Source organism: Nylanderia fulva, unplaced genomic scaffold (genome assembly GCF_048542155.1).
Source record: "Nylanderia fulva isolate GAGA-0341 unplaced genomic scaffold, ASM4854215v1 Scaffold28, whole genome shotgun sequence".
NCBI lineage: Eukaryota > Metazoa > Arthropoda > Insecta > Hymenoptera > Formicidae > Nylanderia > Nylanderia fulva.
This window is the reverse complement of record NW_028190347.1, coordinates 2,844,189-2,863,894: the sequence shown is the minus strand read 5'-3', so window position 1 is coordinate 2,863,894 and position 19,706 is coordinate 2,844,189. Positions and strand designations below refer to the sequence as shown.

The 19,706-nt window shown below is 33.8% G+C and overlaps 1 protein-coding gene across 1 annotated transcript in view; it reads left to right on the top strand.

The window, feature by feature from the left end:
- PIP5K59B (Phosphatidylinositol 4-phosphate 5-kinase 59B) overlaps positions 1–18,733 on the top strand; it is a 36,626-nt gene extending 17,893 nt beyond the window's left edge. Inside the window, 6 exon segments of the mRNA XM_029311186.2 lie at positions 62–115; positions 1,200–1,583; positions 5,230–5,431; positions 5,952–6,163; positions 7,953–8,053; positions 13,609–18,733. Coding sequence (XP_029167019.2) covers positions 62–115; positions 1,200–1,583; positions 5,230–5,431; positions 5,952–6,163; positions 7,953–8,053; positions 13,609–13,767 — 1,112 coding nt within the window. The 3' untranslated portion in view covers positions 13,768–18,733.
- The last annotated feature ends 973 nt before the right edge of the window (positions 18,734–19,706 follow it).

The window sequence follows — 19,706 nt, the reverse complement described above, 5'->3', positions numbered from 1 at the left end:
AATTAAGAGCCGGACACATGACAAGTACGGTAATGGTACATGGTGTTATATGGTGGTTTAGCGGTGGCGGCAACTGGAGGTTCGGCAATGCATGCTACATCACCCACGAAGGCCGGTGAGTCTCATTTTATTTTAATGTATAGCTGTTCATGTGTAACTATTTTCAAAATTTATCGCGAAAATATGTACATCCCTGTTATCTTCTGAAACAGATGCTGAAAACGCGAGACGCGCGTTTCTTTCTTTCAGAGTACAAAGAGAAAACTGTGATAAATTTTTGATAGAGCTGTAATTTTTAATAGAGATAATCTTAAAGAGCTGTGTATATTTTTAACTCTATTACGATGAGTCTAAAACTAGTTAAACTATTTAATATAAACTAAATAATTATTTCTTAATCAGTTTCGTGATTATGATAACGAATTATCAATCACATGTATCATTGATCGTTTGATTAAGGTCGCAAATGAATAATTTTTCGAATGAGCTGTGCAACGTAAATTAGAAAAAATTATAGGATGGTGTTTTACATAATTATACATTATTATGCATATAATAATTGTAGCAAAAATTCACATATTGCACTGGTCACATATTTTTCTCCTCGTATATATTTAATTATACACGGAGAGAATTTTCTCTTAGAATTTACCCTGAAAATCATGGTAATTGTAGGACAGTAAAGATATTGGAAGAATTTTATAAGAGTTTCTCTGATTAATATTTATCACAATAAAAAAATATGAATATATATAGTAAAATTAATCGAACATTTGATGTTATTGTGGTAGATATTAATATTTTGTAATTATAAAAATTGTTCCAATAATATCATATTATTCCAGGATTAGCATGATTTTGAGGGTAAATTCAAAGAGAAAATTCTCTCTCTGTGTAGAAATATCTTGATATTATCTATATATAGATATGAAATCGTAGTATGTATTTCTATACAAAATTGCACTTCTCTTTTCGACCATTCTCACGAAGAGCTCGGTCAGGAAAGAATGAACGTTGCACGGTTCTCCGGATCATTCGACTTCTCTCTCATCCGGCTTCTCTATTATTTTCTCTGTTTGCCTGCCTCTCTCTCTCTATGTTCCCATCCCGCGCCATCACGACGCTGCACACCGCGACTCCCTCGACCGTTGACCTCCCTCCGGACGGCCACGAACGACCTCGAACGACCCCGAGAGCAGCGGTTAGCCTGCCCGAGTCTGCGATCAGCGCGACGAACGCGGCAGTCACGAGTGGCTCGGTGCCGATCGCCACCTCGACCCCGGTTAATCCCGTCGCCGGTCCGCTGAGTCCGCCCCCGTTGACCCTGGCCGCCGGTCCGCATCCGCACGAGCATCCGCCCGGGCCCGCTCCCGCGGTCAAGGTCACGAGTTACCCGGCCGTGCTGAAGGGTAGAAGCGCGGCGAGTCCGCCGAATCCGAACCTGGTCCCGTCCGGCAAGGTTCCGCCGCCGGTGCCGCCGCGGGGCACGGGTCCTTCGAGGACCTCCGCCAGGTCCTCCGAGGAGCACCGGACGGCCGGCGCCACCACCTCCTCGACGACGTCGTCGGTGACTTCCAGCCGAGGTGACGAAGCAGCCATAATCACGAGATACCGCTTGCATGACAGTTCGTGCGACCTGCACCACCCGATCCCACCCGTTCGTTCCTCTACTTCCGCTACCACCGCTAACAATAAGACTGTGACCTCTACTATCACCGCTGCTGCAGCTACCAAAACTATCGCGAGCTCGAACAACGCGTTGCATGCCCGTACATCGACACTCGACACGTATCGCGTCACGCACCGCGCCAATTCGATGCGGAATTGGTATATCCAGGACCTTGGACGAGGAGTTTGTTAGTGTGGAGAAAGTGGAGGACGCTTACTTCATCAAGACCAGTCCACATCCTTTCAGACCGGATAGAGGGATTTACCGATCCGATCGCCGGAAAGAACTCTACGAAGCTGGAAATCGTCAAGTTTCCGGGAAAGAGAGCACCAGGACGGATCATCTAGCCAAGTTTACCTACTTTCTCAATCCAAGTTCCCGAAGCGATCTGATGAATTATAAGATGTCGCGAAAAGACAAGAAGCATTCCGAAACATATTACGAGAGGATGAAGAGGAAACAGAGGGAACTCGAGGCGTCTATCACGATATCGTACGGTCGTAAATCAGTGGAAGGTGCAAATAAAGTTACAGATGCATCATTTCACGCGAAGAATAAATCTGTTGAAGAATCGGTTAAGCAAAAAATTTCAAGATTCACGTCGTCTAAGAAAGATAGCATATTGTTGCAAAAGATCCGAGAGAAATCTAGAGGAAAGAAACGATTCACACCGAATCCGAAGAAACAAATCTCTGCAACTTTTAACACAAGTTTCGATGAAATTGAGAAAACAGAGGAAAGAAAAGAAGAGAAAAGATTGCTTCCAAAAATCGATTTTCGGATGAATAAAAATGATAATTGCCTAAGTCAGGAAAAAAGTGACAAGACTGTCAAAAATTTTAAAGCCGAAAAACAATCAGCAATCGGATGCAAATCGTCCGAGATGAAGGATCGTTCTTTTGGTAGAAACAGTAATTATCTTGGCGACAAGAACATCTCTAAGATTATTATTGACGAACAAGGAAGTAAAAGAGGTAGATTGAAAGGAATTTTTCCGAAAGGCAGTCATATTGAAGATGAAGACAAGGAAGAGATAGCCGACGAACGAATCAATAACTTTGATCGACAAACTAATGAGAGATTAAGAAAATACGAAGACTCTTCGAGATTCGAAGTAACACTCAGCTCGAGTAAAAATTGCGATGAAAGTTCTTTACTTCGTGGAAAACGATTTTTATACGAAGATATTCGGAAGAATAATTCGAAAGATATGAATCGAGATAAATTGCTGAATGCAACTAAAAGCGAAAAGCTTATATATAGCAACGTCAGCAAGTCTTCCGTTTCTGAGAAAGTAAAAAGTTTCGAGAAAATTAAAGGCGAAAGGAAGAACGCTTCGCAAGAAGAGCTATACTTGTTTAATTTAAACGAAGGTGGAGTCAACACCATCGAGCAAAAACTTGCACTGCCGACTAATAAAACTCAATTGAATCAGCAAGAAGAAAACATAGACTTGAAAGCGGAAATATTAAATATTAAACACGAAAGATTTAAGTCACTTTCGAGTGGCCGCTGCAACGATTTGTCATTTAATTCACAAGAATTTGGAATGCTAAGACCGAATGTCTCTTTTCTACATACTTATCGAAAGACACGATCGTTCACATAGAAATAAATTTCTATCAATTTAGATTATTAGAAAATTTGGTAATATAAATAACAAGTTTTATAGCTAAAAAAAAACAGGCGATTAAAAGAATCTTGATAATACCAAGTTGATAACGATTTCCGATCCGATAAACGATAATATATCAGATTTGTTTCGAACTTGTAATTTTATAAGAGAAAGAACTGCTACCTTATAAGGAAAAACAACAGCTTCCATTTTCCTTCATTGAACGCTTATCAGACATAAAATGTTTTTTTCTCTTACTATCACTGCCGCATGATAATGCAAGTTATTATTTCCTGCATTTCATCATCCGATTTCACACATCAGATTGTGATAACAATGTTAGTAATCGTCAATAGTTATGAGTTATGTTTATTATTCTTTTATTATCGTTCATTTATATATTGATAGACATCGAAGGAAAAATATTTTGCGTTGACTAATAGACAATTTTCCTCATCTCTTTTCCACGTCTGCGACATTTCAAATGTCAGTCGATTTTAAGACATCGACGAGGTATCCTTTACATACAGCCTAGATTGTTTTCGAGTTCTGTCCATTGTGCAAAATTATCATTACATAATATTTTATAATTAAGTAACGTTCCTAGTAATTTTTTAAAATTTAAAGTTGCACGCGTAGAATTTTTCATTGCCATAAACGAGCGAATAAACGCAATGTGTTGTACACTATTTTGCTTACATCGTTATTATTCTTGCGTAATGATATATCATTGTTATTATTTTTAGTTTTTGTGTGGTTCAGCATTTATTTATTTAGTTTATTGCGTTTATTTACTTGTTAATTGTACTATATATAGGGTTGAAGAGTTTCGCTTTTATTTATAATTTGTGTATTAATAATTTCTCGATTATTTATCTCGATGTAATGTAATGTGTGTATCTACATCAATGCATAAAAGGTTCATATGAGCACGTTCGTGATGATGTATCAGGATGTCATGTAAAACTCAAACTGTCCTAGCCTAATTAATTAATTGATTTGCTATTGCACTTGCATAGTATACACATGTAGGTGAACACGTAGCTAGTATTAATTAATGAAAGTTTGAGATTGTTTCTTCCAATTTCGAATGTAAACACTTTATCTTTCTTAATAGAAACTTTTATATTTTCAACATTTTTAAGAATACAATAATCTTATGTAACTATTGCATAATTGTGCAATAAATAATACAATTTTATGGTATAAAATTCGATTTACGAAATTAATAGCTTGTTGTCTCTAAAAGTGTTGAAAATGTAATTTTTTGCTCTGATGAATAATTTCCTCGTTGCGTAAAATCACTTACAAACTTTGTGGAGTTATTTTTCTTCTTGCAAATATTTATAGTTGTTTTTACCCCAAGCTTCATCAACCGTGTATATACGCGTAAATAAGCAAAAGGGATATTTCCTCGCGCAAATTTTTAGAGCAGATATCATTACTATTTTAGACCGGAACGATTGAATCATCTTAGATGGATGTAAATGGATTAGAATGATTCAATTTTTTCTGTCGATTCAATTTTTAAATCTGCATAAATGTTACAATTAATGAGTTTTGAATTATTTCAACAACGTAATAATTTGATTATCATTTTAATCAAATTGTTAACAAATACGAAAATTTATACAACTTGATACGGTGATAAGTACCATATTATATAAAATATTTCTAAATTTTTCAATTTTGCAGTTCAAGTGTAAAAAGATATACACCAGTATCTTGATAAGAAATATATTTCTTCCAAATCTTCTATTCGAAGTAAAGCATTTTTTTGCCAAACAAGTCTCAGTAATAGCATACATATATGAGTGTGATTCTGCGCTAAACGAAATTTCTGATCCCACCTATTCTCCACCGCAATTCCATCCTTGCTATTATTTTAGCATTCGAGATAATAGGCGCGTGTGAATTAGGGCTAATTGTAGTACGCTTCTTGTAGGTGGCACCCTTCCTTCCACCTGTTCCACCCCGCCCCCGCCCTTTGACGATGCAGTCCGCTCGAACGACCAAACTCTGGCTTCCGGTGGTCATCTTCAACAAGGCGCGACCATCCTCGCGAGCAACCTGAGTTCCGCTCATTCCAAGCAAAATAAGGTTGTTCATCATGTTACGCTTACCAAGACGTATCACGACACTGTGAGGTGAGTACGATTTTTTGCGACGTTTTAAACGTCGATAATTTTAAACTAGCTTTATCCTTAATCAGTAACATGAAATCAAGAAAAAAATTATCTATCCTTTTGTGTACCTGGATTACAATCAAATTAGCCAACAGAAATAATGTAGAATATGATGAATTTTTAGTAGTCAGAATAACTAACAGTTTTCAAGAATAGATGTTACTGATTGACGATCAGATGTACAATTGATGCAGTATACATATATGTATCGTCTTTACACTTGGTCTTAGATTTTTTTTTTTATATTAGTGATATATTATTAATATTATACTGATTCTGTGTGATATACATATACATACATATATTTTACGCTTATCTTCGCACTTTGCACGCATCTAAACGAAGACTTTCTTTTGCTTTATCACGGCAACTTCAGGAAAAGGAGAATGTTAGTATTATTTGATTTTTAATTTAATCACACACATGATTATACTCGCTTCTCGGTTATTCGCTATTAAATCTCGAACCAATTTATCGATAGCATATCGGACGTGCATTTGGAGAGCAGCGGTAGCGGTAGCGGCAGCGGCGGCAGGGAAACCAAGTCCTCGCTGAGCGTCGAGAGCGGAGGCAGCAGTCGTGGGGGTGGCTGTCTCACGTGGACTCCACCGGCCGGAAGCGCCGAGGGTTCGACACCCACGTGGACCGAGGGGACGCCGTCCTTCACCGAGAGTTCTAGCAGCGGCGACATAGGTAAGTTGCTGTACGCGCTCAACATCTACTACGGCTCCTGAAGTGTACTGCCACGAGGACCACAGCTACGTCTTCTTCTGCCGCTATCTTCTTCCTACCCTCTTCTGTCTACTCGAAACACTCTGTCAAGGAAATTTGCGAGAACGAACGTGAGCGTCACGTTGATTCTCAATCCGCTTTTCGATTCTTGTAGATTTTTGATATAGTTATTCTTTTTTTTTTATGTTGACTTCTTGCAAGAAGTATGGATTTTTTTCTAGAATTTATATATATGTGCTATGTCAATTTTATAAATTTAAAGATTTGATAGATATCTTTCTTTTTATGGAATTTCTCTATATATATTAGATTGGATGACACAACATTGACAATCATGTTTGTGATTTCTTTGTATCTCTTATTAATATAACAAATGCAGATTATCAATATAGTAGATCTATTAAATATGATATATTGAGTATATTCAACTGTCAGAGGAAGTTTTCATCCCGCAGAACATTAAACATTATTTTTTAATTATGCTATAAAATGTAATACATTACCATCATTAACTTTCCAAATTCAAGTGTCATAATGCAAACAGTTATCACATTCCAGTGCCAAATTAACGAAAGATTTTTTTTATTTCGAAGAAAAAATTTTTTCATTGAAGTAACAGAATGTTTTGTTTTAACGGCGAAGTGAATGAAAAATGTAATTGACTTTTACAATTTTTATTCATTTGTTATAATATTTTATTATTGTTACAATATTTTATTCACTGATGCAATATTTTTCGAAAGCAAAGATTTTTTTATTGAAATCGAGCGATATGATATCTAATTATATCGAAAATATGTACATACACATACATATAAGACATATGGAATGTGATAATCAAGAAGTAAAAACTTAATGCATATATGGTAATTAATTATTGTTTAAATATATGGCAGTTTGTATTTCGACAAAAAATTATTTTCGTCTTCGATTCTACCTGAACGATGACATGCATTTTGCGCAATTGCAATTCTTCGACAGTCACTTTGCGTGCTCTATTTCATGCGTTAGTTATGAAACAAGATCGATAAAAGTAACATCGATCAAATAGAAAGAACGATAACTACTCTATTCTTCATAATTCAATATTATTCTATCTAGCCCTATATAGATAATTCCAAGAAAAGCTTTGTTGAAAAATGCCTAAGGTAACTTTACGATAAATGAGAAAGAAAAATAATAAAGAAGAAAATATAAAAACAAGAAACTTTACTCTTTCGTCACTCTTTATCAAATCTGTCTTCACACTGATCTTATTTTTCTATTTTCATCCGTATATATTTTCCGAGCTTCGACGATTACTTGGGATTTCTGAGCTACGAGATAAGTTTCGATCTTTCTTTTATCTACATCTTTTTCTACTTTATTGAATCACGCAAGCAATTATATTTACACGCTTTTTTCTCATGCATAGTTAACACGATTTATAGAATGCACAATGTTCTTCATGTGCTTCGTGATTCGATCCGAAGATTGCGAAACCTTGAGAGGAATACAGAAGTCCTAAAAATTAACTCATATAAAACTATTTAAATAAAATATTTATACAGATGCGTGGCATTTCACGTTGCGAAAAAAATATCTCAAGATTTCTCAATCTCTCATTTTTTTATCTTTTTTCCCGAATATATATTTTAGCTTTGGGATCACACTATCGCTCGGAATATGCCTTTATGCTTTTTGTTAAGCGGGCAATCTCTGAAAGGTCCAACATTATTTTTTGCACGATGACGATTAACGATAATTTTAGGTTGCCCGACGACGCCGATCAAGGGTAATCAACGTCAGGATGACGGTGGAAGGATCGCGGCCACCGTGGAAGAGGCACTAGCGAGTCTCACGACCGAAATGGTGAGTATTTATTTATTTTATCGAACGATCGGACACAGAAGATACAGCCTAAGCAACAAATAATCATGTTAATATCGCTATAAAAAATTGCATGCGAATAGATAAAATAAAATTTTTTATTTAATGAACTGATAAAATGAACCATGTAGAATTACAAAATCAATTCTTGTAATAAAAAAAATTATTTTGCAATAATTATTATTTTTTTCATATTTTCGTTTGTTTCAATAATTTTGTATTGCTATCGATGTAGTTGCGTCTCTATTAATTAAAGTTTAACTTTCATTTATAAAAAAAATACGATATATTTAATTTGTATTTTTATCTCTATAGACAGTGAATGCTTTTTATAAACATAGTTGCAATTATAATATCATGATTATCCGCTGCCGCCGCTGTATATTCCCGCAAACAGACGATTTATACGAGATGGTAAGTTCGCTATCGTCAGTGGCCGATTGATCGAATTACTTAAACGTGTTCTTGTCGAATATAACCACAGGAATTATCGTAACCATTAATGATGTACAGTGACCAAAACCCTAACGAACCGGTATTCTCGCTATCGACGTCTTTAAGTTCGTTTTAACGTCCCCTCGAGTAACTGTCTTGGATTTCCCGGACGACCCCTAAGAACTGACTAATCCTCGAACCGCATGGAGCGTCCCAAAAGAAGCCAAATATCGTTATAAAATTTGAATAGTAGCATATGTTTGACAACGATGCCACTGTCGATATATTCTCGACACGTTTTACCGCTAAAATCGTGCGTGACAAACGCGCAGTATTCTTCATTACGCTGTAGCACGCACTTTATTGAAAAGTAAACAAACGTTTTATCGCAAGACACCGTCGACTGACGAAACACAGAAATATGCGCGCAAAGTATACACGTCAGCATGATTTACGTTAGCACGAATCGGTTTTCGCTTCTCGAAGAAACCGTGTCGAGTAAATCGGTAATATTCTGATATTATTCTACGGATACCGATGTTCTTGACAGAAGAGATCATCGTAGAGTATCGTTTACATAGAATTTAAAGAAGCAAAGTGCAACTCGCATCGTTTACAATTAATCGATATAGTTAGAACAGTTGGAAAATATTCGTCGATTTTGAGGTAAGAGAGAGAAACAATTATGAGCCACTCTCTTGTTAGAGAAGTTTTTTTTTTTTTTTTTTAGCTGAAATGAAATGAATTCTGACAGAAACGAACGGCTGCTTTGGAACGCTCTCTGCGAGAGAGTCAGACTGTCTGAACGCTTTGTCTATTTTCCTGAATCAGGAGATACTGCAGCGCGAGTGAAAATGCACGACTCTCATCCTCCTCCACTAATCTCCGTCACTTCGCGTGCAACGTGCTGTGGGTGATCTGCACCATCGTAGCGATGAGAATCTTCTGGGGTGAAAGTGAGAAAAAAAGAAAGAGAGAATGAGCGAATGAGTGGATGCGAGAAGGGGACATAGAATGATTACAGACAGCAAAGTACGCGGTTTAACCCTTGATTGGTCGCGTTGGAATAAGTTGCTAACTGTGGCCGATGCAATTTGCTTTTCAGGCTAATTTAACAATAGTAAGTTCGTTTCATTGTTGTCGCTATACTGGTACTTTATACGTCTCTCCTCTCGCAGGAGACTGTGCTTTATTTGTTAAAATTCTCTTGTCTCTTCATCATTTTTTAATTGCCTTCGCCTTTTGTTGTCACTATTATTGCTACTGGTTTCTCTCTCTTAATTGTCGTCGAGAAAATTTCTCCTGCTTTTTAGTTGTTCTTAATTTTATATATACGTATATATGCTCTCTATTTTTAGTACCTTAAATATTAAGGTATAAAAAAATTGCCATAAATATCTCGTATTATTCATTATTGTATAATTTGTATATATATTTAATCTTAGAAACACGACACACTTAATCGCACGACTACTTAAGGGTTAAAACGGAGGATAGCACGAATAGTTTCATCGAGGATCGAGGCGAATACGCGATTTGTTTTCAGCTCAAAATCTGAATAAATGACTTTTTGATTTTGACGACGCATTTATACTTCACTGTGAAATGTGATTGTACTTAATGCGATTTTCAATCAATCATTAAACGCGCATTTTCGATGTAAAGACGTTCGTCTCGGTCCGCGACTTCTATTATTAATCCGATATCGAGATGTATATCTGTACACATAAAAAAACAGGGGCGATTATCTCACTCGAGTGTGCTTCCCGTTATGATAAGGGAACACTTTCGATATCCTTATTATGGGCATCCTTAAAAATCTTCCTGGGTATAAAGAGAGAGTCAATATCATTGTAGTTACACATATTTAACAAGAACGTGATAATCGTCGGCCTACAGTACTCGATAACGCTTTTGACATTGCTGGAATCGACTTGGCAAGTGATTGGAATGTCATTTTTCCATTTTTAAACAACTTCATCGAAAAGCGTCGCTTTTCCATAGACTTTCGAAAAAGACTGAGAATAGCGTAATTTTCAGTATTTTTATTATATCGGCGTAATAAATCTTTAATTAATATATGTCTTCATATATTAATTTATTTTATCAAAAAAAAAAAGTTATTGATGCCGAAAGGATTAAGCTTTTAAAATTAGAAATTTATTTTTCAAAGCATAGAAAAGTAAGAAGACAAAAAAGTACCAAGAAGTCTATCTAGCTAGGAGATATATTAAAATAAATAAAAAAAATTGTGAAAATTGTGTATCGAGAAAAGTAGAAAAAAATAGATGACTATAAGCGATTAGACACTAAAAGATTAAGAATTCTGAAAAATGGCATTTTATTCACTTCGAGACGTTTTCACGTGTATCTAACTATCTGCATATAATTCATTGGATCTTTTTCCTAATCGAGTCGTCGCCGTCGATGAATTGATATCGTAAAAGTTTCACTAAACACACGTGAGAGATCACAATGCAATAAGCATTATACCGATATTGAATTGATGCACGACGAGAAACGGAGCGATTGTAAATAAATAAAAATATGCTTGCGCATAGTGTTCGGCTAGCAGGAAGCCCGCGCGATTCCTTTTTATTGCGATATTGTAGTTAGTGTTATGTACATGTGTCTATATGTGTCTCACACGTTCTGTCTATCTCTGTATGTATCTATACATACACATATGTACACACACGCAGAGAAATGTGTACCGTGTATACAGATTATAAATACAACGTGCGTGTGTCGCAAAGGAACCGTCTCGGGTTGTTTTTCCCGAATTCTGATGAGCTTCGGATAGTACTGTTAATAAAATAGTCTGAAAAAAAAACAAGAGAAAGAAAGAGAGAGAGAAAAGTATTTTTTATATCCACGAATCTTGTCATGAATTTTTGATAAAGCATAGAATCCCTTGTAATGAATTTGATCCAAATCGTAGCAACGATATATTATAATTTTAATGGAAGAATCTAAAAGAATACTAACATTTTGTATAGAACAATATCTTTCCGTAAAAATATTTGAATTTATTTTCGCATGATAATTTTAATTTCTTGTTAAGACGATAATTTGTTCCCAAGAAAAAACTTTCCAATGTATAAAAGATAAAACTATCAGTAGATTAATACTGACAAGAATAAAAGCCGAGGCTATTGTGCTCTACAATGTAAGATTATATTATATATTATAGATGAGAGAGACACGTGATATATTCTGCTAAGAGACAAAAAAAGGAAGAAATTCAATATAAAGAAAAAGGTTGCAATGTTTTAGAAGTGTGTCCATAAAAAAAGAGTGTAGTAACGAATTCGCGTTGAGAGATTAAATCTGCAATAAAATAGATTTGGTTTAAACTTCTTCACGACGTATAATAATATCCGACGCTCATCAGAATCAGATTATACATTCGGAAATATTGCCTTGCCGGTGCTGTATTATATATATAATAATACGACGCGATGAGGACAATTGGTGAGGAAAGAAAGTTAAATTTCTAGTGCCGTGTACGCGTACAATACTTCGTAGTAGCAAAGCATTCAGATGTGTAAACGCGTTGCTATAATAGTACGTGAGAGTTATCGCGAACGTTTTGAAAAGCCAAAATGTTGTTCAATTATACGTATTATTATTATAAAACGCTTCTAAACAGTCGGTGTAACATAAATGATTGGCGGTAAAATCTCACCGCATCTCGGTAATGGAATTTGCGCATTGAGAGGAGAGAAAATCAAGCTCTCGTCTCGATATTTTATTCACGTAGCTTTCATTTTGCACATCGCTAAATACAATACATACATTCCTTCGTGTATTTTCACAAATACCGGGACCCGTATATATTTTAACAATGGAAAAGAAGCATTTAAGCGAATTTGATTGATTTCGCATTCTGATGAGAAATTTGATTTGTATCTGTTAGCAGAGACCACGTGTACAACGACAAATGAGAGTAATAATAATTAATGTTACAAATGATATTTTATGGGCTAGAAGGACTTGCTTTATCGGGCAAAGTCGATGAAAAATCCACGACGATTATTATTAAACGTTTTACCGTGGATGCAGATTTTACTGCCGAGATAGCTTCATGACACACACACACACAGTAGCTTTGTTAACTCGATATCCCCCTGGCGGGTATTACTATTATCGTAATTGTTAGGATCCCGATCCTATACGTAAATGTACTATTAACAACGTTAGCAATTTCGAAAGTGTGATATTTTTTTAACATATCCCCGGGAATTAAATATTTTGAAATCTGAATTGGCGCACGAGTAATTCTGATTGATTCGCGCGAACAATTCAGAAAGAATTATAGAAGATCATCGTAAAATCTCGAATGTGTGCACGAGGAAGATGCTGCGTTGCTTAAAAAATATTGAGATTATTCTAACATAATGTTCATGTTTTTTCTTTTTTTTTTTTTTCGTGAAAATGATAAGAGACATTGTTCACTGTTTTGGAAGTTTCCTGTTTTAATGTGATTTTCAGCGATTGTCGTGCTCGAAAGTATCTCGTGCATGTTCCTCCTCGATTAATATAAATCTTCCCTGCTTGCAAACGCCAAATGGCATGTTATACGCAGATGTTTCTCTGTGTGTTTCGTGTGTGCTTATACAAAACTGACGTTAATATCGCTCGTGACATAACATCTGTTTTGTTAACAACCGTTAACAATTTTTCGACCATATCGTCGTACAGATCAATGTGCTTTGTCAAATTACAAATTTAGCAATCTCTCGTTTATTGTTACACAATTATCCGCCAAAGTATATCACTATCAATTAATGTCATGTTCTTTTTATCCTTTGATTTAATTTTTTAATTAAGGATACGATACATGACAATTTGATAATTTTACAACTAAGATTGATAATTTTAATTTTGGTAGACGATGTAACTTAAGGGTTATAATCGTCTCTCTTAATTGATACACACATTACCTCTCTATCTGTCTTTAAAATAATTAAAAAATTGAAATATAGTTTTAAATATTTTATTCTACAAAATTCTGGAAAAAATTTTGAAAAATACGCGCGCATTGAAACACGAGTAGATAAAAATAAATATAGCATAGCTTTCTTATTCGAATCATTCAGAGGCGAACCAGCCAAGACGGACAGCATCAATTGGAGCAAAGCACATCCTTTTCGTTTTATCGTCAAATCAGGACGAGTCTGAAGCGTGGTAGCTCGAATCACGTCGCGGTTATGAGGAACATGCAAAGAGTATTAAACATTCGACGTCGAGCACCATGACGCATGCAGAGTTCATCAGGATTAATATTATTTTTTAATCGAGATAAAATTATTTTTTAAATTATAGACGTCCGCGAGATCTTGAAATCAATAGAATTATTACATATGCGCATAAAATCGAGCACATCCAAAGTCTCAGATTAAATGTCGAATTATATCAAGACACGATGTGTAAAAAAAATTATTAATAATTTTATCATAAAGCTAATTGTATACAAAAATAATTTTAAACGCAAAATGCATAACATTGTTTGATATTTAAATTAATAATGTTCTTAATAATGTGTGATATATAAAGTTCTTAAATATGTGTGATATAAAAATAATATTGCAGACAATTATAATTAATTGATGAATCTGCAATTGTTCTTATTACAATTGTTCTTTAGATGTCATTTATAGATGCAACAATAATGCAGTTGAAATGCATTCATAATCTCAATAAAGTAAGATTGGAAATAAGAAACTAAAGATAAATATGTACTTAACAAATTTTCGCCATTTTATCTGCTCATTTAATTGTAGATACACTTCATGAATTCAATTATGTCATAATATTATTAAAGAAATAATGAAGGAAAAATACTTAGCTTTATAAAAAGATTTTTAGCTAACATACGCATGTATTACTCGCATAATTCTATGCGCGCTGCATTTATTTTATCAGTGAAGGCATGATAATCGCTGAGAATCAAAATCAAATTAAAAGTTATGTCGCAGACATTTATGATGTTATTTAATTGTGCAAATGTGCCAAGAATTCAAAAGGCAAGCAATTTAATGAAGACATGTATCTATCGCGATCTATTAATTCATGCGTCTCTTCCATTTCCGCATTTGTTTAGTTTATTCTATCATCACAAAGTGAATGAATTCTTTGTATTATTATACTTCAATTTGATCCGTCGAATAATATAATTCGATAATTTAAATAATATATATTCATAAAATTTTTAATCATTAAGTACTATCACTTTTCTAAATCACTAACATCAAAATAGGTTTACGGGTATGCTTGAATTTAATTTTGTGATAGTATTTAATGATTAATGATGAGATATTGAAATTATTTTTCAATTTAAATCTTTGTTTCTAATGACTCAGATTATCTCCGACACTAAAGAATCTTCATTACCAACTTACGCATTATTGTAAAACTTGAGAGAAAGAGAGAGAGAGAGAGTGAATAATGTATTATTATGTAATATAACCGTTTATATTTCTGAGTCTCCAATGTCTGCAAAATGTCTCTCAAATAGAAACTATATTTTCTTAGTTTTTGCATTTTTTACTGTTCTTTTGTATTATTTGTCTTCGGATATCAGACAACATTGCGACTGAAATGATTTCTGGATATTCAGGTGGATGTATAAATACACAGTATATATATCATATTTGAAAAATTGGGGATGGAAACTGGGTTGAGAAATCATATGTATACGGCAATAGATAGTGATGGACTAGTTGTATCGATTTTAAAGCTTGATACTTTATGCATTAGCTTAAATGAGATATTCGAGCGCTTTTTCCTCTTAATTGTTAACTAACTACAATCTTCGACGTTAGTGTGTTATTAGAAGGAATATTATTGCCAGTCAAATTCATGACACCTAGTCCATTTCTATCTGTCCGAAAAACTACCGTATAATAATGTTAATTAATTTCAGTAATGGAGCGATCCTTTAATTATGTTGTCATGAATGAATTGTCACTTAAGAATGTTTGGCAATATATAAAATATACATATATATTATTAATATTATTTAAATAAAATAATAATGATTATTTTTATGATTATCGCGATTATCGTCGCCGAGCGATTTACAATACTACTGATTCTCGTATACATCGCATATCATTATATTCTTTACTGGCATTCTTTACTGCAATAGCATATTTTTTATCATATTAAAGAGAGAGATTTAATATTATCTCACAAATGACGCTCTCTGCTAAGTATACCGAAATTTCAATCATTGAAATATGAACTGTTGACACGTTTTATCATTATGAAACATTAAATCAATCGTCTTAAGAAGATTATTATCTGTAATGTTTTATAATCCTTTTTATCCTCGATCCACTTTATTTTTGCTTTGTTTTAACGAGTTTTTTATCCTGGTTTTTTTATTTACTCCCTTTCAGACTCATCTATAAACGAGCGAACGGAGATAGTTATAGAAAAAGCAAAAAGAGAGCGAGAAAAATGATTGCGGGACACAAATATGACTGGCCTGACGGGCAGTTGGTGCATTTATAGAAATCTCTGGAATTAGTGTATGAAAAAAGCTTTAGTATTAAGTTCAACGTAAGTCCCAAACACGTAGCAAATAAGCAAAGTATGCTTGGAACTGACAGAGTGCTGTCGATATATCCCTTTTACACCGAGAGAAAAATTAGTTCGACTTTATATTCCACTTAGAAATTTTGCAAAATAACTCAAAGTGGTAACAAAATTTAAATTAGAAAATTATATTTAAATTTAACCAATTGTAAGTTATAGTTGCAATCATCTGCTGAAAAAATATTTTCCTCTCGGTGTCCTTGTTGAACATCTGTAAAGTCTTTAAGAAAATCTTTATTTATTTAAAAAATTATTCAATATAATCGTTCAGTTAACAATTATATTATATAAATGATAAATGATCGATGTGTATACATATAGTACAAATCTCGAAACGTTAGAAGATATTTCTTCGAGATATATCGCGCATATATAATTTCATATAATAATTACCAAGGCAATTACCCTTGTTAATTGTTTTCTCTGATTTTTGCCAAGCGGAGTATTGAAAAGATGTTTTTCGACTCGATGGCCTCGCTGCTGCTTTTGGCAACGAGTGCATTATGTTTAAGTTATTTATTTTTTTCTGCTACCGTGTACTGCCTCATGTACCAATTAAGATGTTTTTTTCGTGACTATATCGAGTACACGCAACGGGTATCACTTCCGTAAATTTATTTGCGAAAATTGCATTTGCATACTTTCACATCTCTATACTGTCTTTCAACATAGACCCTCTAAAGATCTTTCAGTCAAATCTTTTTTTCCTATTCTTATCATTTCGAAATAATAAAATCACAATTATTAAGCTGCGAATATATAAATAAACGGTCGAGCAGCGGTGTTTTACTTACAGATCGTTTGATTAAAGTGCATGTGTGTCTCGATCGCGGAAGATAGTTTGTCATTTGATAGCGTGCACGTTTAGATGTGTTTAACACATAGTGGATGTATTTTCGGGGAAATATATCCGCGAAACGTGAATGAGCAGAGATCGTAAGTGCTGAGATACAAATTGCAGGGGAAGGTGTTAGCGGTAACTAGCAATTACCTCAATTGATCTTGGCATAGATATTTTAATAACGAGACTTGCCTCAATTGCCACGAGTTAATTGTCATAATAGACGCAAGTTTCTATCATGTGTATGCGTATCTCTGCCATTGAAACTATTGAATCCGTCGCGATAATTGCGTTCTCATTCCATATGCATAAATACGCTGTCTCGAAATTCTTGCATCATTCTTGTACATTCTTGTATAAATCTGAGCATTCTCAGTCTTTTCCGCAATTTAGCAAATTGTTACGTACGATAATGAAGTGTTAAGAATTCCGTGTACATATAATTATTACAAAAGAAATTAATTGGAAAAACATTCCTTTTCCGATCCCGTAATCTTTCAACGTTTCCCAATTTTTAATTCGAGTTTAGTATTCTGCGTTATTGTAAATAAATATTATTTTTTCCGTGTTTCTCGTTTACGCAGTATTAAAATCATTCTTCTCCGAAAAATGTTCACGCGAATGGCACGGCAGAAAACGCTCGTAATTCACAAATAGTTTGAGAATAGATTTTAAATTTTAAAAAAAGTTGAGTAGAATATAAGTACAATTATGCAATAATCGAGGAAGATAAACAATGAGAAATATACGGTTATTGATCTTTCATGAGTGAATGTCTCTGTTATCTTTCTTTAGTCTTTTTACTCTAATACAAAATATTTTAATAATACATTATATCAGAGTGATTAATATTGTAAATAACTAAAATGACAAATTGCAAAACTAAAAGAATTGTCACATATAAGAAGAAATTGTACTATTTTAAATAATAAATTATATTAGTTAATTATAGTGTTGTACGTTATTTTTCATATAAATTTAAGAAAAATGTGCAATTTTTGTTGCCAAAAAGTACTACTACTTTAATGATTTAATTATTCAATTAGTACAACACGCGAATGTTATAGAATGAGAGGCCAATAACCATAGATATTATACATATTGTGAAAAATTAATAGTATTTAAAATAGTAATAAAATTTAATTTTATATATATATATACATAGATATATATGTATATAAAATAAATATTATACAAGAAAGAATCTCATTACGATTTCACGTAACAATTAAAATGTAATCTGCGTTATGCGTGATATTTATGTGTGGACTCTGTGCACTTGAAATCGTATTCAAGTGTCGCTTCCGATGTCCCATATGTACACATTTACAGAAAGATATTATTTGCATGTATAAAAAAAAATAGATATATTTATATATGTATATGTATATAAAAAAATGACGCACCTATCCAAATATAGATTACAGAATGCCCGGCAACAAGCGTATTTCGCGTGAATAAATTAATATTTTTCACACTGTAGAGTGAAAAAATTAAGAAAAAATGTGTCGATATATTAATTCCTTTTTTTTCATTGCAAGCTATTAAAAATAAAGAGCGGTTTCATGACAATGTAATATTATGTTCATCACAAATACGCTTGTTATCGTACAATCGCTGTATGCGCGCGATCGTGCGTGGTGTCTTGCAGTTTCTTTTTTTTTCTTGCGATATTATCGCGATATCTCGATACCTCATTAGGCGGATAGTTTATTCCAGCCCACTGATGTACGATAACGAAGAATAAATTATTGTTGCGTCTTATTTATTTATAACGGAAATGATTTCATTTTTTTCTATTTGCCCGTCAAAAAGAGTCCCAAGTATCTTGTCACGTAAAATAACGTTATTTCATTTATCTGTTCATATCAGCTTAAACACAGATTAAGTCTTGAATCGCTCTCTGTGAGATTATAACGATGAAAATATTACTGCGGAAAAGAAGGTGAGTATGCAAAGCAATATAAGAATAATAGCATGAACACGCAAAAATTTATGTCATATAATTCACATTACAATGCACTTTAGCACAACTTCGCTTTCAAAGTTTATCTATTCAAAGAGGATGTTAGTATAATTAGAGTATTTATTATCATTAAATATTCCGTGTTAAGAATCGACGAATTTCAAGTCATCTTTGATTTTACGATGTCATTATTGTTATTACTTTAATTAGCGTGAGCCTATATAAGCGTTGAAAAAAGCTATCCGCGAAATTAACAAAGTACAACAAAGCAGAAGCTAACGAGATGGTTAAGATGACTCAGCTTACCCATAAAGGCTGACATCGAAGCAAAATTAGGACAGAGTTTAAATCTGGCTGCAATATATTCTGCATAAGGTAAGTATTATTTCACAACATATACACAATATATTGCAAATTGGTCGAACGAATAAAATCTCAATAAGATTATTGATTTACAAGGTAAAATTAATCGATCGTCGAAACGCTGAAAAATATTTGTACGGAGTAATTTAACTTTCACCCAAAGTATTTCGGACACAAAAAAATACAGTAGCACGTTATTATATAACGCGCGATCCCGTTATAGATGTATTTTCTCGATATTTTTTTGCGAGACCTACTTTTTTAAAATTTCATATAAATATTAAGTGATCTCTAGGAAATAAGCAAGCAGTTTTTAATCCGAGAATAATTCTTTCATTAGAACCGTAATTATCATAATCTCGATAAGTAATTAGTCCTTTTGCCAAGCGAGACGATGATCGCGTTTTCCTAATTTGTAACGGACC